This window comes from Scyliorhinus torazame, chromosome 2, assembly GCF_047496885.1.
Source record: "Scyliorhinus torazame isolate Kashiwa2021f chromosome 2, sScyTor2.1, whole genome shotgun sequence".
Lineage (NCBI taxonomy): Eukaryota > Metazoa > Chordata > Chondrichthyes > Carcharhiniformes > Scyliorhinidae > Scyliorhinus > Scyliorhinus torazame.
In genome coordinates, this window is record NC_092708.1 from 39,586,684 (window position 1) to 39,611,698 (window position 25,015).

Genomic DNA, 25,015 nt, shown 5'->3' on the forward strand with positions numbered 1-25,015 from the left:
CTTTACACAATATTATAACAACACAAATAACAATGACCTATTTTATAAACAGAAAATGAATAAATAATAAATAACAAAAATGAAAACTAACCCTAATTGGCAACTGCCTTATCACAAATAACACTCTCCAAAAATATAATTTAACAGTCCAATATATAATTATCTGTAGCAACGACCTATACATATTATACAGTACATATTAACAACCCTGAGTGTCCTTCTGGTTCCTCCTCCCCCCCCCCCCCCCCCCCCCCCAATCCTGGGCTGCTGCTGCTGCCTTCTTTTTTCCATTCCATCTATCTTTCTGTGAGGTATTCGACGAACGGTTGCCACCGCCTGGTGAACCCTTGAGCCGACCCCCTTAGAACGAACTTAATCCGTTCTAGCTTTATAAACCCTGCCATGTCATTTATCCAGGTCTCCACCCCCGGGGGCTTGGCTTCTTTCCACATTAGCAATATCCTGCGCCGGGCTACTAGGGACGCAAAGGCCAAAACATCGGCCTCTCTCGCCTCCTGCACTCCCGGCTCTTGTGCAACCCCAAATATAGCCAACCCCCAGCTTGGTTCGACCTGGACCCCCACTACTTTTGAAAGCACCTTTGTCACCCCCATCCAAAACCCCTGTAGTGCCGGGCATGACCAAAACATATGGGTATGATTCGCTGGGCTTCTCGAGCACCTCGCACACCTATCCTCCACCCCAAAAAATTTACTGAGCCGTGCTCCAGTCATATGCGCCCTGTGTAATACCTTAAACTGAATCAGGCTTAGCCTGGCACACAAGGACGACGAGTTTACCCTGCTTAGGGCATCTGCCCACAGCCCCTCCTCGATCTCCTCCCCCAGCTCTTCTTCCCATTTCCCTTTTAGTTCATCTACCATAGTCTCCCCTTCGTCCCTCATTTCCCTATATATATCTGACACCTTACCATCCCCCACCCATGTCTTTGAGATCACTCTGTCCTGCACCTCGTGTGTCGGGAGCTGCGGGAATTCCCTCACCTGTTGCCTCGCAAAAGCCCTCAGTTGCATATACCTGAATGCATTCCCTTGGGGCAACCCGTATTTCTCGGTCAGCGCTCCCAGACTCGCAAACTTCCCATCCACAAATAGATCTTTCAGTTGCGTTATTCCTGCTCTTTGCCACATTCCATATCCCCCATCCATTCCCCCCGGGGCAAACCTATGGTTGTTTCTTATCGGGGACCCCCCCAATGCTCCAGTCTTTCCCCTATGTCGTCTCCACTGTCCCCAAATCTTCAGTGTAGCTACCACCACCGGGCTTGTGGTGTGGTTCCTCGGTGAGAACGGCAATGGGGCTGTCACCATAGCCTGCAGGCTAGTCCCCCTACAGGACGCCCTCTCTAATCTCTTCCACGCCGCTCCCTCCTCCTCTCCCATCCACTTACTCACCATTGAAATATTAGCGGCCCAATAATACTCATTTAGGCTCGGTAGTGCCAGCCCCCCCCCTATCCCTGCTACGCTGTAAGAATCCCTTCCTCACTCTCGGGGTCTTCCCGGCCCACACAAAACCCATGATGCTCTTTTCAATCCTTTTAAAAAAAGCCTTCGTGATCACCACCGGGAGGCACTGAAACACAAAGAGGAATCTCGGGAGGACCACCATCTTAACCGCCTGCACCCTCCCTGCCAGTGACAGGGATACCATATCCCATCTCTTGAAATCCTCCTCCATTTGTTCCACCAACCGCGTTAAATTTAACCTATGCAATGTGCCCCAATTCTTGGCTATCTGGATCCCCAGGTAACGAAAGTCCCTTGTTACCTTCCTCAACGGTAGGTCCTCTATTTCTCTACTCTGCTCCCCTGGATGCACCACAAACAACTCACTTTTCCCCATGTTCAATTTATACCCTGAAAAATCCCCAAACTCCCCAAATATCCGCATTATTTCTGGCATCCCCTCCGCCGGGTCTGCCACATATAGTAACAAATCGTCCGCATACAAAGATACCCAGTGTTCTTCTCCTCCTCTAAGTACTCCCCTCCACTTCTTGGAACCCCTCAACGCTATCGCCAGGGGCTCAATCGCCAGTGCAAACAATAATGGGGACGGAGGGCATCCCTGCCTTGTCCCTCTATGGAGCCGAAAATATGCAGATCCCCGTCCATTCGTGACCACGCTCGCCATCGGGGCCCTATACAACAGCTGCACCCATCTAACATACCCCTCTCCAAAACCAAATCTCCTCAACACCTCCCACAAATAATCCCACTCCACTCTATCAAATGCTTTCTCGGCATCCATCGCCACTACTATCTCCGTTTCCCCCTGTGGTGGGGGCATCATCATTACCCCTAACAGCCTCCGTGTATTCGTGTTCAGCTGTCTCCCCTTCACAAACCCAGTTTGGTCCTCGTGGACCACCCCCGGGACACATTCCTCTATTCTCATTGCCATTACCTTGGCCAGAATCTTGGCATCTACATTTAGGAGGGAAATAGGTCTATAGGACCCGCATTGTAGCGGGTCCTTTTCCTTCTTTAAGAGAAGCGATATCGTTGCTTCAGACATAGTCGGGGGCAGTTGTCCCCTTTCCTTTGCCTCATTAAAGGTCCTCGTCAATACCGGGGCGAGCAAGTCCACATATTTTCTATCGAATTCGACTGGGAATCCATCCGGTCCCGGGGCCTTTCCCACCTGCATGCTCCTAATTCCTTTCACCACTTCTTCTACCTCGATCTGTGCTCCCAGTCTCACCCTTTCCTGCTCTTCCACCTTGGGAAATTCCAGCCGATCCAAAAAGCCCATCATTCTCTCCCTCCCATCCGGGGGTTGAGCTTCATATAATTTTTTATAAAATGTCTTGAACACTCCATTCACTCTCTCCGTTCCCCGCTCCATCTCTCCTTCCTCATCCCTCACTCCCCCTATTTCCCTCGCTGCTCCCCTTTTCCTCAATTGGTGTGCCAGCAACCTGCTCGCCTTCTCCCCATATTCGTACTGTACACCCTGTGCCTTCCTCCATTGTGCCTCTGCAGTGCCCGTAGTCAGCAAGTCAAATTCTACATGTAGCCTTTGCCTTTCCCTGTACAGTCCCTCCTCCGGTGCTTCCGCATATTGTTTGTCCACCCTCAAAAGTTCTTGCAGCAACCGCTCCCGTTCCTTACTCTCCTGCTTCCCTTTATGTGCCCTTATTGATATCAGCTCCCCTCTAACCACCGCCTTCAGCGCCTCCCAGACCACTCCCACCTGGACCTCCCCATCATCATTGAGTTCCAAGTACTTTTCAATGCACCCCCTCACCCTTAGACACACCCCCTCATCTGCCATTAGTCCCTTGTCCATTCTCCAGGGTGGGCGCCCTCCTGTTTCCTCCCCTATCTCCAAGTCTACCCAGTGTGGAGCGTGATCCGAAATGGCTATAGCCGTATACTCCGTTCCCCTCACCTTCGGGATCAACGCCCTTCCCAGCACAAAAAAGTCTATTTGCGAGTAGACTTTATGGACATAGGAGAAAAACGAGAACTCCTTACTCCTAGGTCTGCTAAATCTCCACGGGTCTACACCTCCCACCTGCGCCATAAAATCTTTAAGTACCTTGGCTGCTGCCGGCCTCCTTCCAGTCCTGGACTTCGACCTATCCAGCCCTTGTTCCAACACCGTATTAAAATCTGCCCCCATTATCAGCTTTCCCATCTCTAGGTCCGGAATGCGTCCTAGCATCCGCCTCATAAAATTGGCATCATCCCAGTTCGGGGCATATACGTTTATCAAAACCACCGTCTCCCCCTGTAGTTTGCCACTCACCATCACGTATCTGCCCCCGTTATCCGCCACTATAGTCTTTGCCTCGGACATTACCCGCTTCCCCACTAATATAGCCACCCCCCTGTTTTTCGCATCTAGCCCAGAATGGAACACCTGCCCCACCCATCCTTTGCGTAGCCTAACCTGGTCTATCAGTTTCAGGTGCGTTTCCTGTAACATAACCACATCTGCCTTAAGTTTCTTAAGGTGTGCGAGTACCCGTGCCCTCTTTATCGGCCCGTTCAGCCCTCTCACGTTCCACGTGATCAGCCGGGTTGGGGGGCTTCCTACCACCCCCCCCCCCCCCCCCCTTGTCGATTAGCCATCCCCTTTTTCCAGCTCCTCACCCGGTTCCCACGCAGCTGTATCTCCCCCAGGCGGTGCCCCCCCGCCCATCCCCTCCCATACCAGCTCCCCCCTCTCCCCAGCAGCAGCAACCCAGTCCATCAGATTTTTCTGACAGATATTTATCCAACAATCTCTTGGATCTGCTGCTACAAGCCTGTCCCACTTCATTCCTTCACAGTCTGTTCCACATCCGCAAATCCTCTGCTGAAAGTAGTTGAAGCTAAGCTGCCTTTTCACCTTCCTTTTGGAGGTTCTGCCTTCCAGTTTGCGAACTTGTGCTGAACATACTGATGCTCATCTCAACTATGCCACTGTGGGTCTTCAATACTTCAATAAGTTCACCCAAGCTTTCTTTTCTCCAGTGTAAACATCACCGGCCTCTGCAATGTCTCCTCATGCCGAGGTATCTAATTTAGTTATCCTTCATTGTAGCACTTCCACTATCCGGATATCTTTCTCACGGCCTGACAAACACCGTGCGCAGTACTGCATATTAGCACAGGATGAGTTACTCTACAATAATACAGTCGCTTTAGAAGCAGTTCAGAGAAGGTTCACCGGATTCAATTTTGGAATAAAGGGGACAGGGAAACACAGAGTAATACGATAGCTAACCACCATGCCTGGCAGGGCATGAGCCGCACTATTACCAAAAATAAAAACAAAGTGTCTATTTGTGAATAAAGTTGGAATAGGTTAGAGCTATACCCATTGGCATTTAGAAGATAGCGAGGGAATCTTACTGATTCTGCTAAAAGATCCTGAGGGCTCTTGATGGAATGGAAAACCTGGAGATATTTCCTCCTGTGCGTGTATGTAGAGGGGCGGAGGGGGGGGGGGGCAGAGACTAGAGCTAGGAGACTGTGGTATTATAGGTATTACGGTACCTGATAGGCTAAAACACAATTGGTGGAAACTGTATGCTTTCTATTGGCTAGAGTGTATAATAGCTCCGCCCTCAGGCGGGGTATAAGAACCCGTGCTGCCCCAGCAGCCCTCATTCTGTACCTGAGCTGCTGTGGGAAACATCTAGCTTATTAAAGCCTTCTGTTGGACTACAACCTCGCTTTAGTGATCATTGATCGTGCATCAATTTAATAAGCTAGTTTTTTAAGAAGAAAGGATGGAGCTCCGAATCAAGCCGGAGTGTCTGCAACTTAGCCCCCACGCGGCGAACTCAGCGGCAATCTTTAAGCACTGGCTGGAGTGCTTTAAAGGGTATCTCGAGACAGCTGAAAACGCTCCCATGGGAGAGCAGAAACTGCACTTCCTGCACTCGAGGGTGATCCCGGAACTTTACACCCTCATCGAGGAAGCGGAAGACTTTGATGCAGCAATGGAGCTGCTAAAAGGACACTATATTCGCCCGGTAAACCAGGTCTACGCCTGGCACCTGCTTGCAACAAGGCGACAAACCCCTGGGGAAATCGCTGGAGGAATTCTACCGTGCACTCCTGGTGTTGGGCAGAAGCTGCGGCTGCCCACAAGTTTCGGCGAGCGAACACATGGAACTCTTAGTCCGGGACGCTTTCGTGGCAGGTATGCTTTCATCACAAATCCGCCAGCGCCTGTTAGAGAAGGACACCCTGGGTCTCAGGCAGGCACGGACCCTTGCAGGCTCCCTGGACGTGGCCTTGAGGAACGCCCACGCCTACGTTCCCGGCCGCGCGGCAGCCACCTGGGCAGCGTGGAACCCCGTCGCGGCCGACCCAGAGACTTTCCCCGTTTCCACACAGGCCTGCGCTGCAAGGCGGTCTGGCAACCCCGAGGGGCCCCACTGCTACTTTTGCGGGCAGGCCAAGCAACCCCGCCAGCGCTGCCTGGCCTGCACATCCACCTGCAAGGGATGCGGCAAAAAGGGCATTTTCGTGGGGATATGTCAGGCCCAAGAGGTGACCGCAGTCTCCAGTGGCGAATGCGGACCACAACCACAAACTTCTCCATGGGCCCCGTGCGGGCAGCGGTCGCCGCCACCTCTATATCCCAGAGCCACTATCGGAACCCGGGCGCAGCCATCTTGTTCCGCGGACGCCACGTTGGAGGGATGGGCGCCGCCATTTTGTGCACCCCCGGCCATGTGCGACCAATGGGAGACGCCATCTTGGATGAGCCCCCAGGACCCCAGCTCGGCCGACCACACACTGCCCGAACAGAACTCTCAACTACTGCGATTGGCCTCGGTGACTCTGGACCAGTCTCGGCCTCGAACACCCTCAACCGCTACGACAACCGTTTTCATCAACGAGCACGAGACGTCCTGCCTAATCGACTCTGGAAGCACGGAGAGCTTCATACACCCCCGACACGGTAAAGCGCCGTTCCCTCCTCATCCACCCCGCTAATCAAAAAATCTCCCTGGCCTCCGGTTCCCACTCAGTGGAGAGAAAGGGGTTTTGTGTAGCAAACCTCACAGTCCAGGGAAGGGAGTTCAAAAATTTCCGTCTCTACGTCCTTCCCACCTCTGCACGGCTACACTTCTAGGTTTATACTTCCAGTGTAACCTTCAAAGTCTGACCTTCCAATTCGGCGGCCCTATACCCACCCTTACTGTCTGCGGCCTCGCGACCCTTAAGGTCGACCCGCCTTCCTTGTTTGCGAACCTCACCCCGGATTGCAAACCCGTCGCCACCAGGAGCAGATGCTATAGTGCCCAGGACCGGATCTTTATTAGGTCAGAGGTCCAAAGGCTACTGAGGGAAGGGGTCATTGAAGCCAGTAACAGCCCCTGGAGAGCTCAAGTAGTGGTGGTAAAGACCGGGGAGAAGCATAGGATTATCATCGACTACAGTCAGACCATCAACAGGTTTACGCAGCTGGACGCGTACCGCTCCCCCGCATATCCGACCTGGTAAACAGGATCGCACATAAGGTCTTCTCCACGGTGGATCTCAAGTCCGCGTACCACCAGCTCCCCATCCGCACTAGTGACCGCAAATACTCTGCCTTCGAGGCAGACGGGCGGCTCTATCACTTCTTAAGGGTTCCCTTTGGTGTCACCAACGGGGTCTCGGTCTTCCAGCGCGAGATGGACCGAATGGTTGACCGGTACGGTTTACGGGCAACATTCCCGTATCTCGATAATGTCACCATCTGCGGCCACGACCAGCAGGACCACGACAGCAACCTCCGGAAATTTCTCCAGACTGCTAAAATCTTTAACCTAACATACAATAAGGATAAATGCGTGTTTAGCACCGACCGTCTAGCCATTCTCGGCTACGTAGTGCGAAATGGAATTTATAGGCCCCGACCCTGAACACATGCGCCCCCTGATGGAGTTCCCCCTCCCTCACTGCTCCAAGGCCCTGAAACGCTGCCTAGGGTTACTACGCCCAGTGGGTCCCCAACTATGCGGACAAGGCCCGTCCCCTGATCCAATCCACAACTTTTCCCCTGTCGATAGAGGCCCGCCAGGCCTTCAGCCGTATCAAAGCAGACATTGCAAAGGCCACGATGCACGCCATCGACGAGTCCCTCCCCTTCCAGGTCAAGAGCGATGCGTCCGACGTAGCTCTGGCGGCCACCCTCGAACAAGCGGGCAGACCAGTGGCCTTCTTCTCCCGTACCCTCCATGCTTCCGAAATCTGCCACTCCTCAGTCGAAAAGGAGGCCCAGGCCATAGCAGAAGCTGTGCGACATTGGAGGCATTACCTGGCCGGCAGGCGCTTCACTCTCCTCACTGACCAACGGTCGGTTGCTTTCATGTTCGATAATACACAGCGGGGCAAGATAAAAAACGACAAGATCTTGCGGTGGAGAATCGAACTCTCCACCTACAACTACGAGATCTTGTCTTGTCCCGGGAAGCTAAACGAGCGTCCTGATGCCCTGTCCCGTGGAACATTGGCCACCGCACAAGTGTACCGCCTCCGAGCCCTCCACGAGGACCTCTGCCACACGGGGGTCACTCGCTTTTTCCATTTGGTCAAGACCCACAACCTGCCCTACTCCATCGAGGAGGTCAGGACAGCCACCAGGGACTGCCAAATCTGCGCGGAGTGCAAACCGCAATTCTACCGACCAGAGAGAGCGCACCTGATAAAGGCTTCCCATCCCTTTGAACACCTCAGCATGGACTTCAAAGGCCCCCTCCCCTCCACCGACCACAACACGTGCTTCCTGAATGTGATTGACGAGTACTCCCCTGCCCCGACATGACCGCCACCACCGTCATCAAGGCCCTCCATAGCATCTTTGCACTGTTCGGGTTCCCCGCTTACATATACAGTGAGAGGGGCGATATGAGCGATGAACTGCGTCAATTCCTGCTCAGCAAGGGCATCACCTCGAGCAGGACGACCAGTTACAACCGCCGGGGTAACGGACAGGTAGAGAGGGAGAACGGAACGGTCTGGAAGACCGTCCTACTGGCCCTACGGTCCAGGAACCTCCCAGTCTCCCGCTGGCAAGAAGTCCTCCTGGATGCCCTCCACTCCAACCGGTCACTACTTTGTACGACCACCAATCAGACACCTCACGAACGTCTCCTTGTTTTCCCTAGGAAGTCCTCCTCTGGGACCTCGCTCCCGACCTGGCTGGCAGCACCCGGGCCCATCCAGCTCCGAAAACACGTGCGGGCGCACAAGTCGGACCCGTTGGTCAAGAGGGTCCATCTGCTCCATGCTAACCCCCAGTACGCCTACGTGACGTACCCCGACGGCCGACACGATACGGTCTCCCTACGGGACCTGTCGCCCGCCGGAACTCCACGCACATTCCAGCCACCAGTCCCATCCTCCCCCCACCGCAGTACCTTACAGGAGGATCGGTCCTTCCGCCGCCCCAGTCTAGCCCCCCCCACCCACCGACGCCCCCCGCAGTCACTCCCTTCCCAGGTCAGTCGTTTTCCGCACCAGCGCCGCCTAGGGGTGGCGAAGCTGCCATGGAGATCGAAGCCACGCTCCCGGAGTCACAGATGCCCGAGCCTCCACTGGAGTCACCACCAAGGCTCCGACGATCACAGAGGACGATCAGGGCCCCCGATCGACTGATTGCTTCATTTTAACTGTAATCTGTAAATATTAACCATCAAACGTACATAGCTGCCAGACTTGTAAATAGTTACTAAACACTGTACGGAGGTATTATGGCACCTCCATAACCAATTATACCACGTTGCCATGTTTTGTAGTTTCTGGCCACCACCTTTTTTTCTTCGTTGTTTATTTATTTATTTAATTTTGGGGGGGGAATTGTAATTGTTGAAGTTAGCCGAAGGTTTAAGACATGGCAGGAGATGCCAGACCCGTGTCATGCTCCTCATGTGCAATGTGGGAGCTCAAGGACACGTCCACTGACCCTGGCTCCTTCACGTGCAAGAAGTGTGTCCAGTTGCAGCTCCTGTTAGACTGCTTGACGGCTCCTGGAGCTGCGGATGGACTCACTTTGGAGCATCCGTGATGCTGAGGACGTCGTAGATAGCACGTTAGTGAGTTGGTCACACCGCAGGGGAAAGGAAAATGGGTGACCAAAAGACAGAGCAAGAGTAGGAAGGCAGTGCAGGTGTCCTCTGCAGGCATCTCCCTGCAAAACAGATATATGGCTTTGGATACTGTTGAGGGAGATGGCTCAGCAGGGGAAGGCAGCAGCAGCCAGGTTCGTGGCACCGTGGCTGGCTCTGTGGTGCAGCAGGGCAGGAAGAAGAATGGCAGGGCTATAACGATAGGGGACTCAATCGTAAGGGGAATAGACAGGCAGTTCTGCGGACGCAATCCAGACTCCAGGATGGTATGTTGGCCCTCTGGTGCAAGGGTCAAGGATGTCTCGGAGCGGCTGCAGGACATTCTGGGGGGGGGGGGGGGGGGGGGGATGAACAGCCAGCTGTCGTGGTGCACATAGGCACCAATATAGGTCAAAAACGGGACGAGGTCCTACAAGCTGAATTTAGGGAGTTAGGAGTTAAACTAAAAAGTAGGACCTCAAAGGTAGTAATCTCAGGATTGCTACCAGTGCCACGAACTAGTCAGAGTAGGAATGTCAGGATAGAGAGGATGAATGCGTGGCTCGAGAGATGGTGCAAGAGGGAGGGATTCAAATTCCTGGGACATTGGAACCGGTTCTGGGGGAGGTGGGACCAGTACAAACCGGACGGTCTGCACCTGGGCAGGACTGGAACCGATGTTTGCTAGAGCTGTTGGGGAGAGTTTAAACTAATGTGGCAGGGGGATGGGAACCGATGCAGGAAGTTGGAAAGTAGTAAAACAGGGACAGAAACAAAAGGCAGTAAGGGGGAAAAGTGTAAGGCAGAGAAGCCAAAGTCAAAAACCAAAAAGGCCGACAGTACAAGGTACAGTGACTGAGGGGAGCTCAGTGAATAGGACCAGGAATACTAAAAGGAATAAAACGGGAAGTGAAAATATTAATGGTAAGCGACGCGGCAGGTTGTTACATGAAGATATGGGTTCAACGACAAGGAAAATTAGGAGAAAGGTTAAGAGGAAATATAACTTAGGAGAGGTTGCTGATCGAGGTGTTAAGATTCAGAACAGAGGTAAAAAAGCCAACATAAGTGTACTTTACCTGAATGCTCGTAGTATTCGGAATAAGGTAAATGAGTTGATGGCGCAAATCATCGTGAATGACTATGATTTAGTGGCCATTACTGAAACATGGTTAAAGGATGGTCACGACTGGGAGTTAAATATCCGAGGGTATCAAACTATTCGGAAGGACAGAGTGGATGGTAAGGGAGGTGGTGTAGCTCTGTTATTTAAGGATGACATCCGGGCAACAGTAAGGGATGACATCGGTGCTATGGAGGATAAGGTTGAATCCATTTGGGTAGAAATCAGGAATAGTAAGGCAAAAAAGTCACTGATAGGAGTAATCTATAGGCCACCAAATAGTAACATTATGGTGGGGCAGGCAACAAACAAAGAAATAACTGATGCATGTAGAAATGGTACAGCAGTTATCATGGGGGATTTTAATCTACATGTCGATTGGTTTAACCAGGTCGGTCAAGGCAGCCTTGAGGAGGAGTTTATAGAATGTATCCGCGATAGTTTCCTAGAACAGTATGTAATGGAACCTATGAGGGAACAAGCGGTCCTAGGTCTGGTCCTGTGTAATGAGACAGGATTGATTCAGGATCTCATAGTTAGGGATCCCCTCGGAAGGAGCGATCACAATATGGTGGAATTTAAAATACAGATGGAGGGTGAGAAGGTAAAATCAAGCACGAGTGTTTTGTGCTTAAACAAAGGAGATTACAATGGGATGAGAGAAGAACTAGCTAATGTAGACTGGGAGCAAAGACTTTATGGTGAAACAGTTGAGGAACAGTGGAGAACCTTCCAAGTGATTTTTCACAGTGCTCAGCAAAGGTTTATACCAACAAAAAGGAAGGACGGTAAAAAGAGGGAAAATCGACCGTGGATATCTAAGGAAATAAGGGAGAGTATCAAATTGAAGGAAAAAACATACAAAGTAGCAAAGATCAGTGGGAGACTAGAGGACTGGGAAATCTTTAGGGGGCAACAGAAAGCTACTGAAAAAGCTATAAAGAAGAGTAAGATAGATTATAAGAGCAAACTTGCTCAGAATATAAAAACAGATAGTAAAAGTTTCTACAAATGCATAAAACAAAAAAGAGTGGCTAAGGTAAATATTGGTCCTTTAGAGGATGAGAAGGGAGATTTAATAATGGGAGATGAGGAAATGGCTGAGGAACTGAACAGGTTTTTTGGGTCGGTCTTCACAGTGGAAGACACAAATAACATGCCAGTGACTGATGGCAATGAGGCTATGACAGGTGAGGACCTTGAGAGGATTGTTATCACCAAGGAGGTAGTGATGGGCAAGCTAATGGGGCTAAAGGTAGACAAGTCTCCTGGACCTGATGGAGTGCATCCCAGAGTGCTAAAAGAGATGGCTAGGGAAATTGCAAATGCACTAGTGATAATTTATCAAAAATCACTAGACTCTGGGGTGGTCCCGGCGGATTGGAAATTAGCAAACGTGACACCACTGTTTAAAAAGGAGGTAGGCAGGAAGCGGGTAATTATAGGCCAGTGAGCTTAACTTCGGTAGTAGGGAAGATGCTGGAATCTATCATCAAGGAAGAAATAGCGAGGCATCTGGCGGGAAATTGTCCCATTGGGCAGACGCAGCATGGGTTCATAAAGGGCAGGTCGTGCCTAACTAATTTAGTGGAATTTTTTGAGGACGTTAACAGTGCGGTAGATAACGGGGAGCCAATGGATCTGGTATATCTGGATTTCCAGAAAGCCTTTGACAAGGTGCCACACAAATGGTTGCTGTATAAGATAACGATGCATGGCATTAATGGGAAAGTAGTAGCATGGATAGAGGATTGGTTAATTAATAGAAAGCAAAGAGTGGGGATTAATGGGTGTTTCTCTGGTTGGCAATCAGTAGCTAGTGGTGTCCCTCAGGGATCAGTGTTGGGCCCACAACTGTTCACAATTTACCTAGATGATTTGGAGTTGGGGACCAAGGGCAATGTGTCCAAGTTTGCAGACGACACTAAGATAAGTGGTAAAGCAAAAAGTGCAGAGAATACTGGAAGTCTGCAGAGGGATTTGGATCGGCTAAGTGAATGGGCTAGGGTCTGGCAGATGGAATACAATGTTGACAAATGTGAGGTTATCCATTTTGGTAGGAAAAACAGCAAAAGGGATTATTATTTAAATGATAAAATATTAAAACATGCTGCTGTGCAGAGAGACCTGGGTGTGCTAGTGCATGAGTCACAAAAAGTTGGTTTACAGGTGCAACAGGTGATTAAGAAGGCAAATGGAATTTTGTCCTTCATTGCTAGAGGGATGGAGTTTAAGACTAGGGAGGTTATGCTGCAATTGTATAAGGTGTTAGTGAGGCCACACCTGGAGTATTGTGTTCAGTTTTGGTCTCCTTTCTTGAGAAAGGACATATTGGCACTGGAGGGTGTGCAGAGGAGATTCACTAGGTTAATCCCAGAGCTGAAGGGGTTGGATTACGAGGAGAGGTTGAGTAGACTGGGACTGTACTCGTTGGAATTTAGAAGGATGGGGGGGGGGGGGGGGTGGGATCTTATAGAAACATATAAGATTATGAAGGGAATAGATAGGATAGATGCGGGCAGGTTGTTTCCACTGGTGGGTGAAAGCAGAACTAGGGGGCATAGCCTCAAAATAAGGGGAAGTAGATTTAGGTCTGAGTTTAGGAGGAACTTCTTCACCCAAAGGGTTGTGAACCTATGGAATTCCTTGCCCAGTGAAGCAGTAGAGGCTCCTTCATCAACTGTTTTTAAGATAAAGATAGATAGTTTTTTGAAGAATAAAGGGATTAAGGGTTATGGTGTTCGGGCCGGAAAGTGGAGCTGAGTCCACAAAAGATCAGCCATGATCTCATTGAATGGTGGAGCAGGCTCGAGGGGCCAGACGGCCTACTCCTGCTCCTAGTTCTTATGTTCTTATTAAAGCCTTCAGTTGGACTACATCCTCGCTTTAGTGGTCATTGATCGTGCATCAGAGACATAGTTTAAAAGTGAAAGGTCTCCCTTTTAAGACACAGTTGAGGAGAAACCTTTTCTCCCAAAGGGTTGTTGGCGTGCGGAATTATCTTCCCCAGATAATAGTCGAGGCTGCATCTTTGAATTTATTCAAGGCAGAGTTCGATTTTTGTTCTGAAAGGGTTATGGAGGGCTGACAGGAAAATGGAGCGGGGACGACAACCAGGTCGACCACAGGCCTCAATTTTATGTTCGGTGCAGGAGTGCGATCGACCCTCTCTGGCCAATTAACCGACGGCCAGTGTGAAACATGCTGAGCTGTGGTTGTGGGGTTGAGGGGGTGGGTGGGGGAGGACAGGCGAGGGTGCGGGTGACCGGGCTGGACGGTATCGTACATGCTCTCTGAAGGCTGACAGCTGCTGTGAAGCTGCCTCAGACAAGTGCAGAATTGTTGGGATATCAACATATTAACAAAAATGCCCCAAGCTATCGATGATGACACAGTGAACAACTGACTGCAAGAACAGCGAATCATTCAAACCCACAAACATATCCGGTTGTTTTATTCCATCCTGTGTCGAGAACGGTGAGAAAACGTGAAAGCCACTTGGCCGATTGACCGGTGGGCCAAGCGCAAAAGTGCACGGGCCAGGTAAAAGTCAGGACACCTGCATGTTGAATGGGCTTAATCATTCTTTTAATTGATGATGGGCGTGCTGCCGATTCTGATCAGCTGACCAACCCGTCCATATCTTCCTGCAACCCAAGACCTTCTTCCTCACTATTAACCACCCTGCCAATCTTCGTGTCATCCACAAACTTTCTGATCATCCCCACCCAATTCTTATCTATATTGTTTATATATATATATATATCTCACAAACAATAAGGGACCGGGCATTGATCCCTGTCATACGACACTTGGCTCCTAGAAAGGAACCATCAATTTTCTGATTGGACTTTGCCAGATTTCAGGTCACTGCTGCTCCTTTTAAGGGAATTCCAAAGAGATTTGTCAAAAATGACCTAACCCCCCCCCCAGCCTGACCTCTGCTGTAAACCAGTTATGTTAACTCTTATTTCAGGTGCAATTGATGACGGGCGTGCTGACGATTCGAGTGCGGCAAGAGATAGCTTGAGAGATAAATCAAATGGAAACCCGACATCTTACCAATGTTGTACCTCCAAAAATCCTTCAGCCCGTTTTGCCTCCGACCACCGTAAAGATAGACGTATCCCTCATAGGTGCAGCAGCCATGTTTGTATCGTTCCACCGGGGCTGCTCTGGACTGAGGGAGCTGCCTCCACACGGGTTGCCCAATTCCCTTCTGCATAACCTTCTTGTCACAACCAGATTATTTCCGAAATAAGCGGTAGCTGAAGAGCCACCATGCTGCTTTCCCACAGAATGCTGCACTCAAACGTCAGCCAAAACCATCCGGATGAAGGTCACAGGATGCTCTAGGAACAATAGCAGCAAGTTACCATCCATTTTTCATTTGGGTTGTAGAACACAAGTTGGATCTCACAAACCTTAATCTGTAATCAGAAAGGCTGAACATGCTGGAAATACTCTGGTAGCATCCGTGGAGAGACTTTCATTGGAGCTTTCTTAAAATGCTCGAGAGTAAACTCAACAGAGGGGATGGATTTTGTAGATGGTAAGAAATCTTGAGCTACAGAGTTAAAATGATCGCAGTGAAATGCATATCAATTTACTGACACTTACTACATTTTGACAGCTGATAGTTGCCTTAAGAGTTCACAGGAACTGGGGAAGGTCAGTGTGCTGAGCAAAATCTACCTTATTTTCCTGGTTTAAAAAAAACAGGCTGACCACCATCTACCTGCCTTTGAATTTGCACCTTCTATTTTATCGCCAAAATGTTGTTTCTGAACACTGATTTTTACCAGCCGAGCAGTTGTACAGATGCAGATGTTAGCAGCCAGAAGGATGGCACGGTGGCACAGTGGTTAGCACTGCTGCCTCACAGCGGCAGGGTCTCGGGTTCGATAATGGCCTCGGGTGAGTGTCTGTGTGGAGTTTTTGCACGCTCTCCCCGTGTCTACGTGGGTTTCCTCCGGGTGCTCCGGTTTCATCCCAAAGTCCAAAGGTGTGCAGATTAGGTGGATTGGCCTTGCTAAAAACTGCCCCTTAACGTCCAAACGGTGTGCAGGTTAGATGGGGTTATGAGGACAGGGCGGAGAATTAGGCCTAGATAGTGCTCTTTCAGAGGGTCGGTGCAGACTCGATGGGCCAAATGGCCTCCTCTGCACTGTAGGAATTCTATGAAAAGAGGCCAGATTGCAGGATTTCATCCAGTGTGAAAACCAAGCTAAATGGCGCAATCTTAAATGACATTCGAAAGCCAGATGTAATTTGGTAGTTGCCATTGCTCCTCAGAATTGCTACGTTAAATATGACATTGCCCCTATTCTTTTCTTCCCAATCTATGGACTCCTTTCAGGTTATGCACCTCCCCTCGACTCCAGTGAACGAAGAACCAAAATGTTTTCAAATCCGCCTGCTGGGCGTTGGACAAGGGCAGCTTGTGTTGACTTTCTCCCCTCCCTCCCCCCTCCAATTTTTGTTCCATTTCAAAAAGGGGGGGGCAGACCTACGTCACTCTTTGCTGCCTCAGCCATCAGCATCCCATCTAGGGGATTATGATCACAAGCCCTGCACTCATTGTGAGGACGTCCTGTCCTAATTTCAGAAATAAAAAGTGCCAGCGCCTTCTGAAAAGAAATATTCTCATCATGAAGAAGAACTTGCATTTATATAGCACCACACACCACCTCAGGACATCCCAGAGCGTTTTCCAGCTCAATTAATTACTTTTTTGAATAAAACGTCACATGTGTAGGAGATGCAGCTATCGATTCTTACACAGCAAGGTGTCACAAAGAGAAATGTGATAAGTGACCCGATAGCGTGTTTTCAGTGATGCTGGTGGAGGGATAAATATTGCACAGGGTATTTGGGAGAAAGAAATCCCTGTTCTTTTTGAAGGGGTGAGTGCCTGGGGTCTTCTTCATCTTTATTATTATCAGTGTTACAAGTAGGTTTACATTCCAGGTTCGATTGCCGGCTTGGGTCACTGTCTGTGCGGAGTCTGCACGTTCTCCCCGTGTCTGCGTAGGTTTCCTCCGGGTGCTCCGGTTTCCTCCCACAAGTCACGAAAGACGTGCTTGTTAGGTCATTTGGACATCCTGAATTCTCCTTCTGTGTACCCGAACAGGTGCCGGAGTGTGGCAACTAGGGGCTTTTCACAGTAACTTCATTGCAGTGTTAATGCAAAGTCTACTTGTGACAATAATAAAGATTATTATAATTAAGTGACAAATCACACCCCTGGCTCTAAGGTAGAACTTTAAATGATAGTTTAGGTTTGGTGAAACTTCACACTGTCCTGTCAGTCATCAGGGAAGTCGCGCTCTCACACTCACAGAACTAAGTGTAATGTAATGCACAGTCTGTGGACTAATGTTCATTTATAACATCCACTAAGACTCTAGGCATTTTACAAACTTCACACGCAAACTGTTTCAAGACGACAAAACACGAGGTGCCACTAGGATGTATATATGTTCATAGACATAGAATTTACAGTGCAGAAGAGGCCATTCGGCCCATGGGGTCAGCACTGACCCTTGGAAAGAGCACCCCACTTAAGCCCACACCTCCGCCCCATACCCGTAACCCAGCAACCCCACCCAACCCCTTTGGACACGAAGTGCAATTTATCATGGCCAATCCACCTAACCTGCACATCTTTGGACAGTGGGAGGAAACCGGAGCATCCGGAGGAAACCCACGCACACACGGGGAGAACGTGCAAACTCCACACATTAGCCTCAAAGCTATCGCTCTGTTTTGATTACGGATCCACGTAGGTTAAGAGCATTCAGATTAGCAGATTTTTACAAAGGCTGCTTGTTAAAAAGACATGGGCCGGGATTCTCCGGTATCCGGCGGGGCGGGCCGTACAGGCGCCAAAGAGTGGCGTGAAGCATTCCAGCGTCGGGCCGCCCAGGTGCGGAATCCTCCGCACCTTCGGGGGCTAGGCCAGCGCTGGAGTGGTTGGCACCGCGCCAACCGGTGCCGAAGGGCCTCCGCCGGCCAGCGCGAGTTGGCACATGCGCAGGAGCGCCAGCGTGTTCCCAGAACTGCTGCTGTGATTCCTGCGCATGCGCAGGGGGTTTCCTCTCCGCGTCGGCCATGGCGGAGCTTTACACAGGCCGGCGCAGAGGGAAAGAGTGCCCCCACGGCACAGGCCCGCCCACAGATCGGTGGGCCCTGGTCGCGGGCCAGGCCACCATGGGAAGCCTCCCCCTGGGGCCGGATCCCCCCCGTGCGCCCCCTCTCGAGGGCTCCGCAGGACGCCCTCAGAGCCAGGTCCCACCAGTACGGACCTGGTCTAATCCACGCCGGCGGGACTGGCCGAAAACAGGCGGCCGCTCGGCCCATCGGGACCGGAGAATCGCCGGGGGGGGGGGGCACTGCCAACGGCCCCCGTGTTGGCACGGCACGATCCCCGCTCCCCGCCAAAAAAACGGCACCGGAGACTTCGGCAGCCGGCGTCGGAGCTGCGGGATTCCCGCCGCCCCCCGGTGATTCTCCGACCCGGCCGGGGGGGTTGGAGAATCCCACCCATGATGTCGACCGCCCTCCCGCCCCCCCCAGCATGGGGCACTGTTTCAAAGGCCAGCCTCGGCACGGATTTCCAGACCTCGAAGACAGGGTCACTGATTGGGGGCATATGGACCGCCTCCCGGCCCTCACCTGTGCAGCAGTGGGACAATCAGGTGAGCAGTCTGGCCAGCTGGCACAGGTCTGCGCTGGCTTCGGGGGCTGGCACGCGGACAGCTCAGCTGCTGACCCCTTCAAACTGTCAGCCACACCGTCACAGCCTCCTCCCCACATTCTAGAACTTTCCAATTTTGAATGCCCGTGTTCTGGCCTCTCAAATCTCATCTGCAGGCAGCCACTCGACCCAGCGTGCCTGCGCATACGTTTTGCCTGGTGTCGTCAACTCATCCCACTCTCCCCTGGTCTGCCAATCTTTTATTTCCCTGTCCCGTATGCAGTGAATTCCCTTTTGAGAGTTACCATTGAATCTGCTCCAGCAGATTCTCAGGCAGCACCTTCTAAATCACAGCAACTCGCCGTGTCAAAAATATTTCCTCGTACTTTTGCCAATCACCTTCAACTTGTGTCCTCTGATTACCGACCCTTCTGCCACTGGCTTCAGTTTCGCCATATTCACTCCATCAACCATTTATGATTTTGAACAATTCAACCAAAAAAACTCCTCTGCTTGAAGCTTTTCCAGCCTATTTACATAAATGAAGTCCCCCTCAATGCTGATACCGTTCCGGTCAACTCTTCTGCACCAACTCGAAGGCCTCCACATCCTTTCTAAAATGTAGTGCTCAAAACTGAACACAGTACCAGGGCACCATTGCGATTCCATAGAATCCCTACAGTGCAGAAGGAGGCCATTTGGCCCATCGAGTCTGCACCGACCCTCGGAAAGAGCACTCTACACAGGTCCACTCCCCCGCCCTGTCTCCGTAACCCCATGCATTGATCGTGGCCAATCCACCGAACCCACTTACCGTTGGACTGTGGGAGGAAATCCACACAGACACGGGGAGAGCATGCAAACTCCACACAGTCACCCAAGGCCAGAATTGAACCAATGTCCCTGGCGCTGTTTGGCAGCAATGCTAACCACTGTCCCATCATACCGCTGCTGCTTTTGTGCCCAATTTCTGAATCAATAATCCTAGGATCCCATATGCTTCATTTTACAAACAGATTTCTCAACTTGTTCTACCATCTTTGAAAAATTGTGAGCTTTCACCACCCTAGGGGCGCGATTCTCCCAAAGGGAGACAAAGTCCTGACGCCAGAGTGAAAACCTGAGTGTTTCACTCCGGCATCGGAGCCCGCTCCCAGCCCCCTATTCTCCCACCCCTGGGGGGCTAAGAGCGGTGTCGCGTATTTTACGCGCGCTGGGCCTTGGCGCCGCGTAAAAAGGGGCGCCGCGTAAATGACGCGGCCGGCGTCGCGTAAATGAAGTCACCCGCGCATGCGCGGTTGCCGTCCTCCCCGAGGCCACCCCGCAAGAAGATGGCGGCTGGATCTTGGGGGCGGCGGAGGAAAGGAGGTCCTCCTTTAGAGAGGTCGGCCCGCCGATCGGTGGGCCCCGATCGCGGGCCAGACCCCCCGCGGTGAAGGAACCCCCCCCCCCCCAGCATTCCCGCACAGTTCCCGCCGGCAGCAACCAGGTATGGACGGCGCCGGCGGCAGCCTGTCGTGTCGGAGTGGCCGCTCGGCCCATCCGGGCCGGTGAATAGCGGGGGTACCGGAGAATCGCCGTTGTGAGTGTCTCGGGCGATTCTCCGGCTGGCGCGGCGCCAGAGAGAGAGATAGAAACAGAAGGGATTGCACATGAAGTGTCAGTGTAATTGCTCCCAGTATTATGAACTGAACGCTCTGGAGTAAACAATCCTCCCTTGTCATGGTGATAGCCAATCAACACCACATCGATACACTGCTGGCCTCACAGGGGGAAATGACTCATAGCATTAATGTGCCACGTGCTAGCTATTTAATTAAGTAATACAATCCTATTCGCATCTGCAAAATACACCCAGCAGCAACTAAAATACAATGAGACACTGAACGGATCAGAACAATTATTTAGCTGCGTAAATGACCGTGTGGCATTATGCAAGGAACAAAAAACGGGAAATTCAAAACGCCTTGAAGTCACAGGTAGAAGATGCAACTCATTTTACACTGCTGGAGCCTCGATAACAACATGATGCATGGTCCTCAACCTTCAAAGGTTTCTTCAGCATATTAGGTCCATAAAGGATCAAATAAAAGTCATTCAATTTCAATACTGACAATTTCATTTTTCTCTGAACTCACAAGCGGTTTTGTGACAACTTAAGGTTGGCAACTGTGGCCAGGAGAAAAGAGCTTGGAAACTTTAAAAGGAAGACGCAAAATAAAAGATGCATGCCAGATTTATAGGGCGTGATCCTCCAGGACACGCTGCACCGAAAAAGCAGCTCGCCGTGGTGCAGTGTGGCCGGATGAAAGCCAGGAGACTCCGCCCCTGGGATCAACCCGGCTTGCAACTCCTCGCAGGATCGATTTTGGGCAAATCTGCATATTATAGTGAGGCAGTAAGCCTTACTCTAATGTGCTGATTCTCAAGCTACCTGAGGCTTTGGGTTTCAATCCCTTTGCCTCGGGGATCTCGGGCGAGTGCCGTTTGGTACAGGTCCCCACAAATGGGGACCACACGGAACGGCACTTGTGGGAGTCCCCAAGGATTTCGGAGACCCCCAGCTGCATGCCCCTGGGTGGTGCCCTGGCACCTTGGCGGTGCCCCTGTCAGCTGGCAGTGCAACTTGTGTGCCAGCCTGGCACTACCAAGGTGCCCAAATGGCACTGCCAGCTTGCAGGGGCACTGCCAGGGTGCCAAGCTGGTAATCGTTGCACGCGTTCGATCGGTCTGCGAATATTTGAAATACGCGCAGCATTTGAATCGTTACATCTAACATAAGAAGACTGCTCAGAAGGGTCGGTCTAAAGTTAAATAATCGTGATAACACAATGGTCGGTTAAACTTTGTACAAACTACAAAAAGCTATAAACTTTAGCTTGAGCGAATTCCCTGACTGTTTCCTCGCTCTCAGCTTGCGATGACATCACAAGTAAGATAGTACAACTGCACAAACACGGCAGTGGCTGCAAACGCAGCCCCAATTTAAATCAGAGCAGAAAGACTGCTCCTTTAACTATCCAGCAGTCCTGCCCACCCCCAGTAGTGAAATGACGCAACGGCCTAGATTATCACTTCAATCATTGAAACTTTGTGCACAGAGAGAGATCATTTTGTCCTTTGTGGCTGTGTTGAAAGAACAGTTATGCCTCGTGCCGCCCTCTTATTATTTTTTCATTTTATGTGCGATGGGGGGGGGGAAGAGATGGGTACACAGTGGCGTAGTGGTAGTGTCACTGGACTAATAATCCAATGTTCTGGGGACAAGGGTTCAAATCACACCATGGCAGCTGCTGGAGTTTGAATTCAGGTAATAATCTGGAATGGAAAAGCTAGTCTCAGTGACGGTGACCATGAAACCCATCTGGCTCACTAATGGAGAAAGAAATCGGCCATCCTTACCTGGTCTGGCCTACATGTGACTCCGGGCCCACAGCAACGTGGTTGACCCTTAACTTCCTCCTGCAACGGTGTGGCAAATCACCGAGTTCAATTACTGGGTTACGGAGATAGGGCGTGGGCTTAAATAGGGTGCTCTTTCCAAGAGCCGGTGCAGACTTGATGGGCCGAATGGCCTCCTTCTGCACTGTAAATTCTATGATTCGATGATTCCAAGCTTCAGATATTTCAGGACGGGAAAAGTATAGGGGTGGGAAAGTTGGGTAAATGTGGCTTGGGGTGATTTGCCGGTGGACAATCAGACACCCTCTGCTGGGCATCATCCTCACTTCCTCTGGCAACCTGGCCAAGAACAGGCACTCGGGTAACAAACTGTAATTTTAATAAACTGATGTAAATAACAAAAGGCACACCCGTTCTAAATCAACCTTTAAACGAAATCAATATCTGTGACTTTGCAAGAGAACAGGCTGTATGTTCCTCCATGATGCACTACGATTACATTGTGACAAAGAAGCAAACTGCATTCCAACATACTGCGATTGACCGCAATACATTAGTTCAATTTTACCACATGACCCAGCCATGAAAACACCATGATTTTTACCACACTTATCTGTTGAGTCATATGAATGTGTTGAAATGTTGCCATGGTGCGGAGGTGCATCAAGTTGGGATGGGCGTGATGTCGACAATAGCATTTCCTGTTTCTAAAAGCCCATGTATTCTTGTATGTTGGCCCTTTCGCATAATGCACAAAGCAGTTTAACTGACTAAAGTAAACCAGAGTTGGAGTATAGTGTTGATTCGACCTGTCGTAATGTGTATTCGGCACAAGCCTCAGCAAAGACAAGATTGGACATGCTTGTTGCAATGGCTCGACAGGGTAGATACGGAGAAGTCTAGTTTGGGAATTTACAACACAGTGCGAAAGCCTCAAGATAAGGGCTGGCTCATTTAGGTCTCAGATGAGGAGAAATTTCTTCAATCAAAGGGTTGTGAATCTTTGAATTCCTACGCTAGAGGGTTCTAGATGTTCCATCGTTGGCTATATTCAAGGCAGAGAAAGACAGATTTAATCTCTCAGGAATTCAAGGTATATGGAGAATGGGCAGAAAAGTGGAGTTGAGGGAGATCAGCCATTATCGTATTGAATGATCGAGGGGCCATACGGCCGACTCTTGGTCCTGTGTTCTTAAAGCAGTTTTCTCACTGTTGCCCTGTACTCTGGCACGAACCCCCTGCACAAGCGCTCATACTGAATGGAGGAAGAACTGCCAAACGATGTTTGAAATGAATTACGTCCCCCTCTACCTCCACCCCCCGCTTCCACCTCTGTGAACAACTGTGGTCCATGATCATAGAGTTATACAGTGCAGAAGGAGGCCATTCGGCCCATCGAGTCTGCACCAGCCCTTGAAAAAGCACCCTGCTCAAGCCCACGACTCCACCCTAGCCCTGTAACCCAGTAACACCACGATGGGGGAATCAAATAGCAGAAAAGACCCAGCAGCCAATTTGACCAGAGAATCTGTTTTCCTTGACGATGTTGATTGAGGGGAGAACTCCCCTCCTGCCCCCTTTCGAAATAGTGCAACCATACAAGTAAACTGGGCTTCAGTTTAATGGGTCATCTGAAAGTTGGCATCTTCGACAGTTGAGCACTCCCTGAGTACCACATTGGAGTAGCAGCCTAGATTTTTGTGCCTGAGTGTCACCATCAGTTGGTAGCCTAGGTCCGAGTCACAAGGTACCAGGTTCAAGTCTCAGTCTAGGGCTTCTGCATAAAAATCAAATCTAACACTCTAATGCAGTGCTCGGGGCGTGCTACATTGCTGGTTGAAATGGTATACGGATAACCCACCTGCCTGCCTGGGGAGATGCAAAAGATCCCAGGACACTAGTCATAAGAGGAGCAGAGAAGAGTTATCGCCAGAATACTGCCCAATGTTTGTTCTTCAATCAAACATCACAAAAATAGATGATCTGGTCGTTATCACATTGGTGTTTGTGGGGGTTAACTGGGAGCCTATCGGCTGCTGTCTTTCCCACCTTACAACAATGACTATGCTTCAAAACAGGTACATGGACTGTAAATCATATTGAGAGGTCCCAGTGGCGGTGAAAGGCGCTGATAAACTCGTTTGCAGTGGCTCGGACCTCCTGACTCAGAGATCAAAGTGAACCGAGTGGAGTCAAATCAGCTGGAAGAGCTGATGGATGGAGGGGAGAGGGGGATTACATCGCGGCCAGTTGAAGTGGGAGCTTACACTTCTACACACGTGGATTTCCCCCACAGTACAACATAGCTTTTCAGGCGCGTGTGTGTATCAGCAACTGTAAGCAACAGCACAGCTAGCTGTCAGCAGCTTCATTCGCAGCGAATCCATTGCAGTTCAACCCCAAACCCTGTCCTTTAAAAACGACACTTTAGATTGTGCCTTAAAAGTTAGGGCATCGTCTCTCCCCGGAGCCAAGTCCACAGAATGGTCTAGATATGCACTCCTGTTGAAAGATGTAACAGTCACTGTAACAGCTGCCGTGTTCCGACCGTCACCGGGGGAAATTGATCATTGCTGACCACACAAATTTGCTACAGTTCACAAAGTATCCATTTCCCCCCCAATCTGGGTCAACGTTCCAAAGCCCGCGCCCGCACATTACTGCCTGAGCGCCCCCGACATCCCAAAGACAAACAGCAAAGTTAAATACCATGTATCCAGGGCAAACAAATGAAACTCTCCTCGCCACCCGCAAGCCCCGGCGCTCGCCGAGAAGCCACTGAAAGCTCAGAAGGCACCGCCCTGCTGTCAACATTCGCCTGCCTTTTCCGCCGGCTCGGCTCGTCCGCTGCTGCCTCCTGCAGTCCCGGATGGTCAACGGGCAACGCCGGAGGGCCCAAGCCGATCCCTTTCCGTATGTTTTTGCAGCCCTCCCACCCGTCCAAGCGGACTGCCAGACAAAGAGATGGTGTTCTGGACATCCAGCCAGCGAATGATGTGCCAGTTAAACAAAGATGTGCTTCCGAGACCACAAACTTAGGCGGTGTCCATCGTTAGAATAATGGATGCAGAAGATGTTCCATTTCCCCCCCAACTTAAATAAATTACCAAATCACACGTTGTAACAGTTTCTTCTTTTAAAAAAAGAGGTCATCCTCGGATCTTTATCCAAACCCATCCCCTGAGCTTGTGGGAAGATAGTATATTGTTTTGTTCATACTCAGCAT

At 50.6% G+C, this 25,015-nt stretch overlaps 1 protein-coding gene across 1 annotated transcript in view; it reads right to left on the minus strand.

Moving 5' to 3' along the window:
• klhdc3l (kelch domain containing 3-like) overlaps positions 1–24,618 on the minus strand; it is a 102,193-nt gene extending 77,575 nt beyond the window's left edge. Inside the window, exons 1-2 of the mRNA XM_072470194.1 lie at positions 24,499–24,618; positions 14,751–15,040 (exon numbers count right to left, since the gene is read on the minus strand). Of these exons, the coding sequence (XP_072326295.1) occupies positions 14,751–14,913 (163 nt within the window). The 5' untranslated portion in view covers positions 14,914–15,040; positions 24,499–24,618. The remainder of the gene's footprint in view (positions 1–14,750; positions 15,041–24,498) is intronic.
• Between the last annotated feature and the right edge of the window lie 397 nt (positions 24,619–25,015).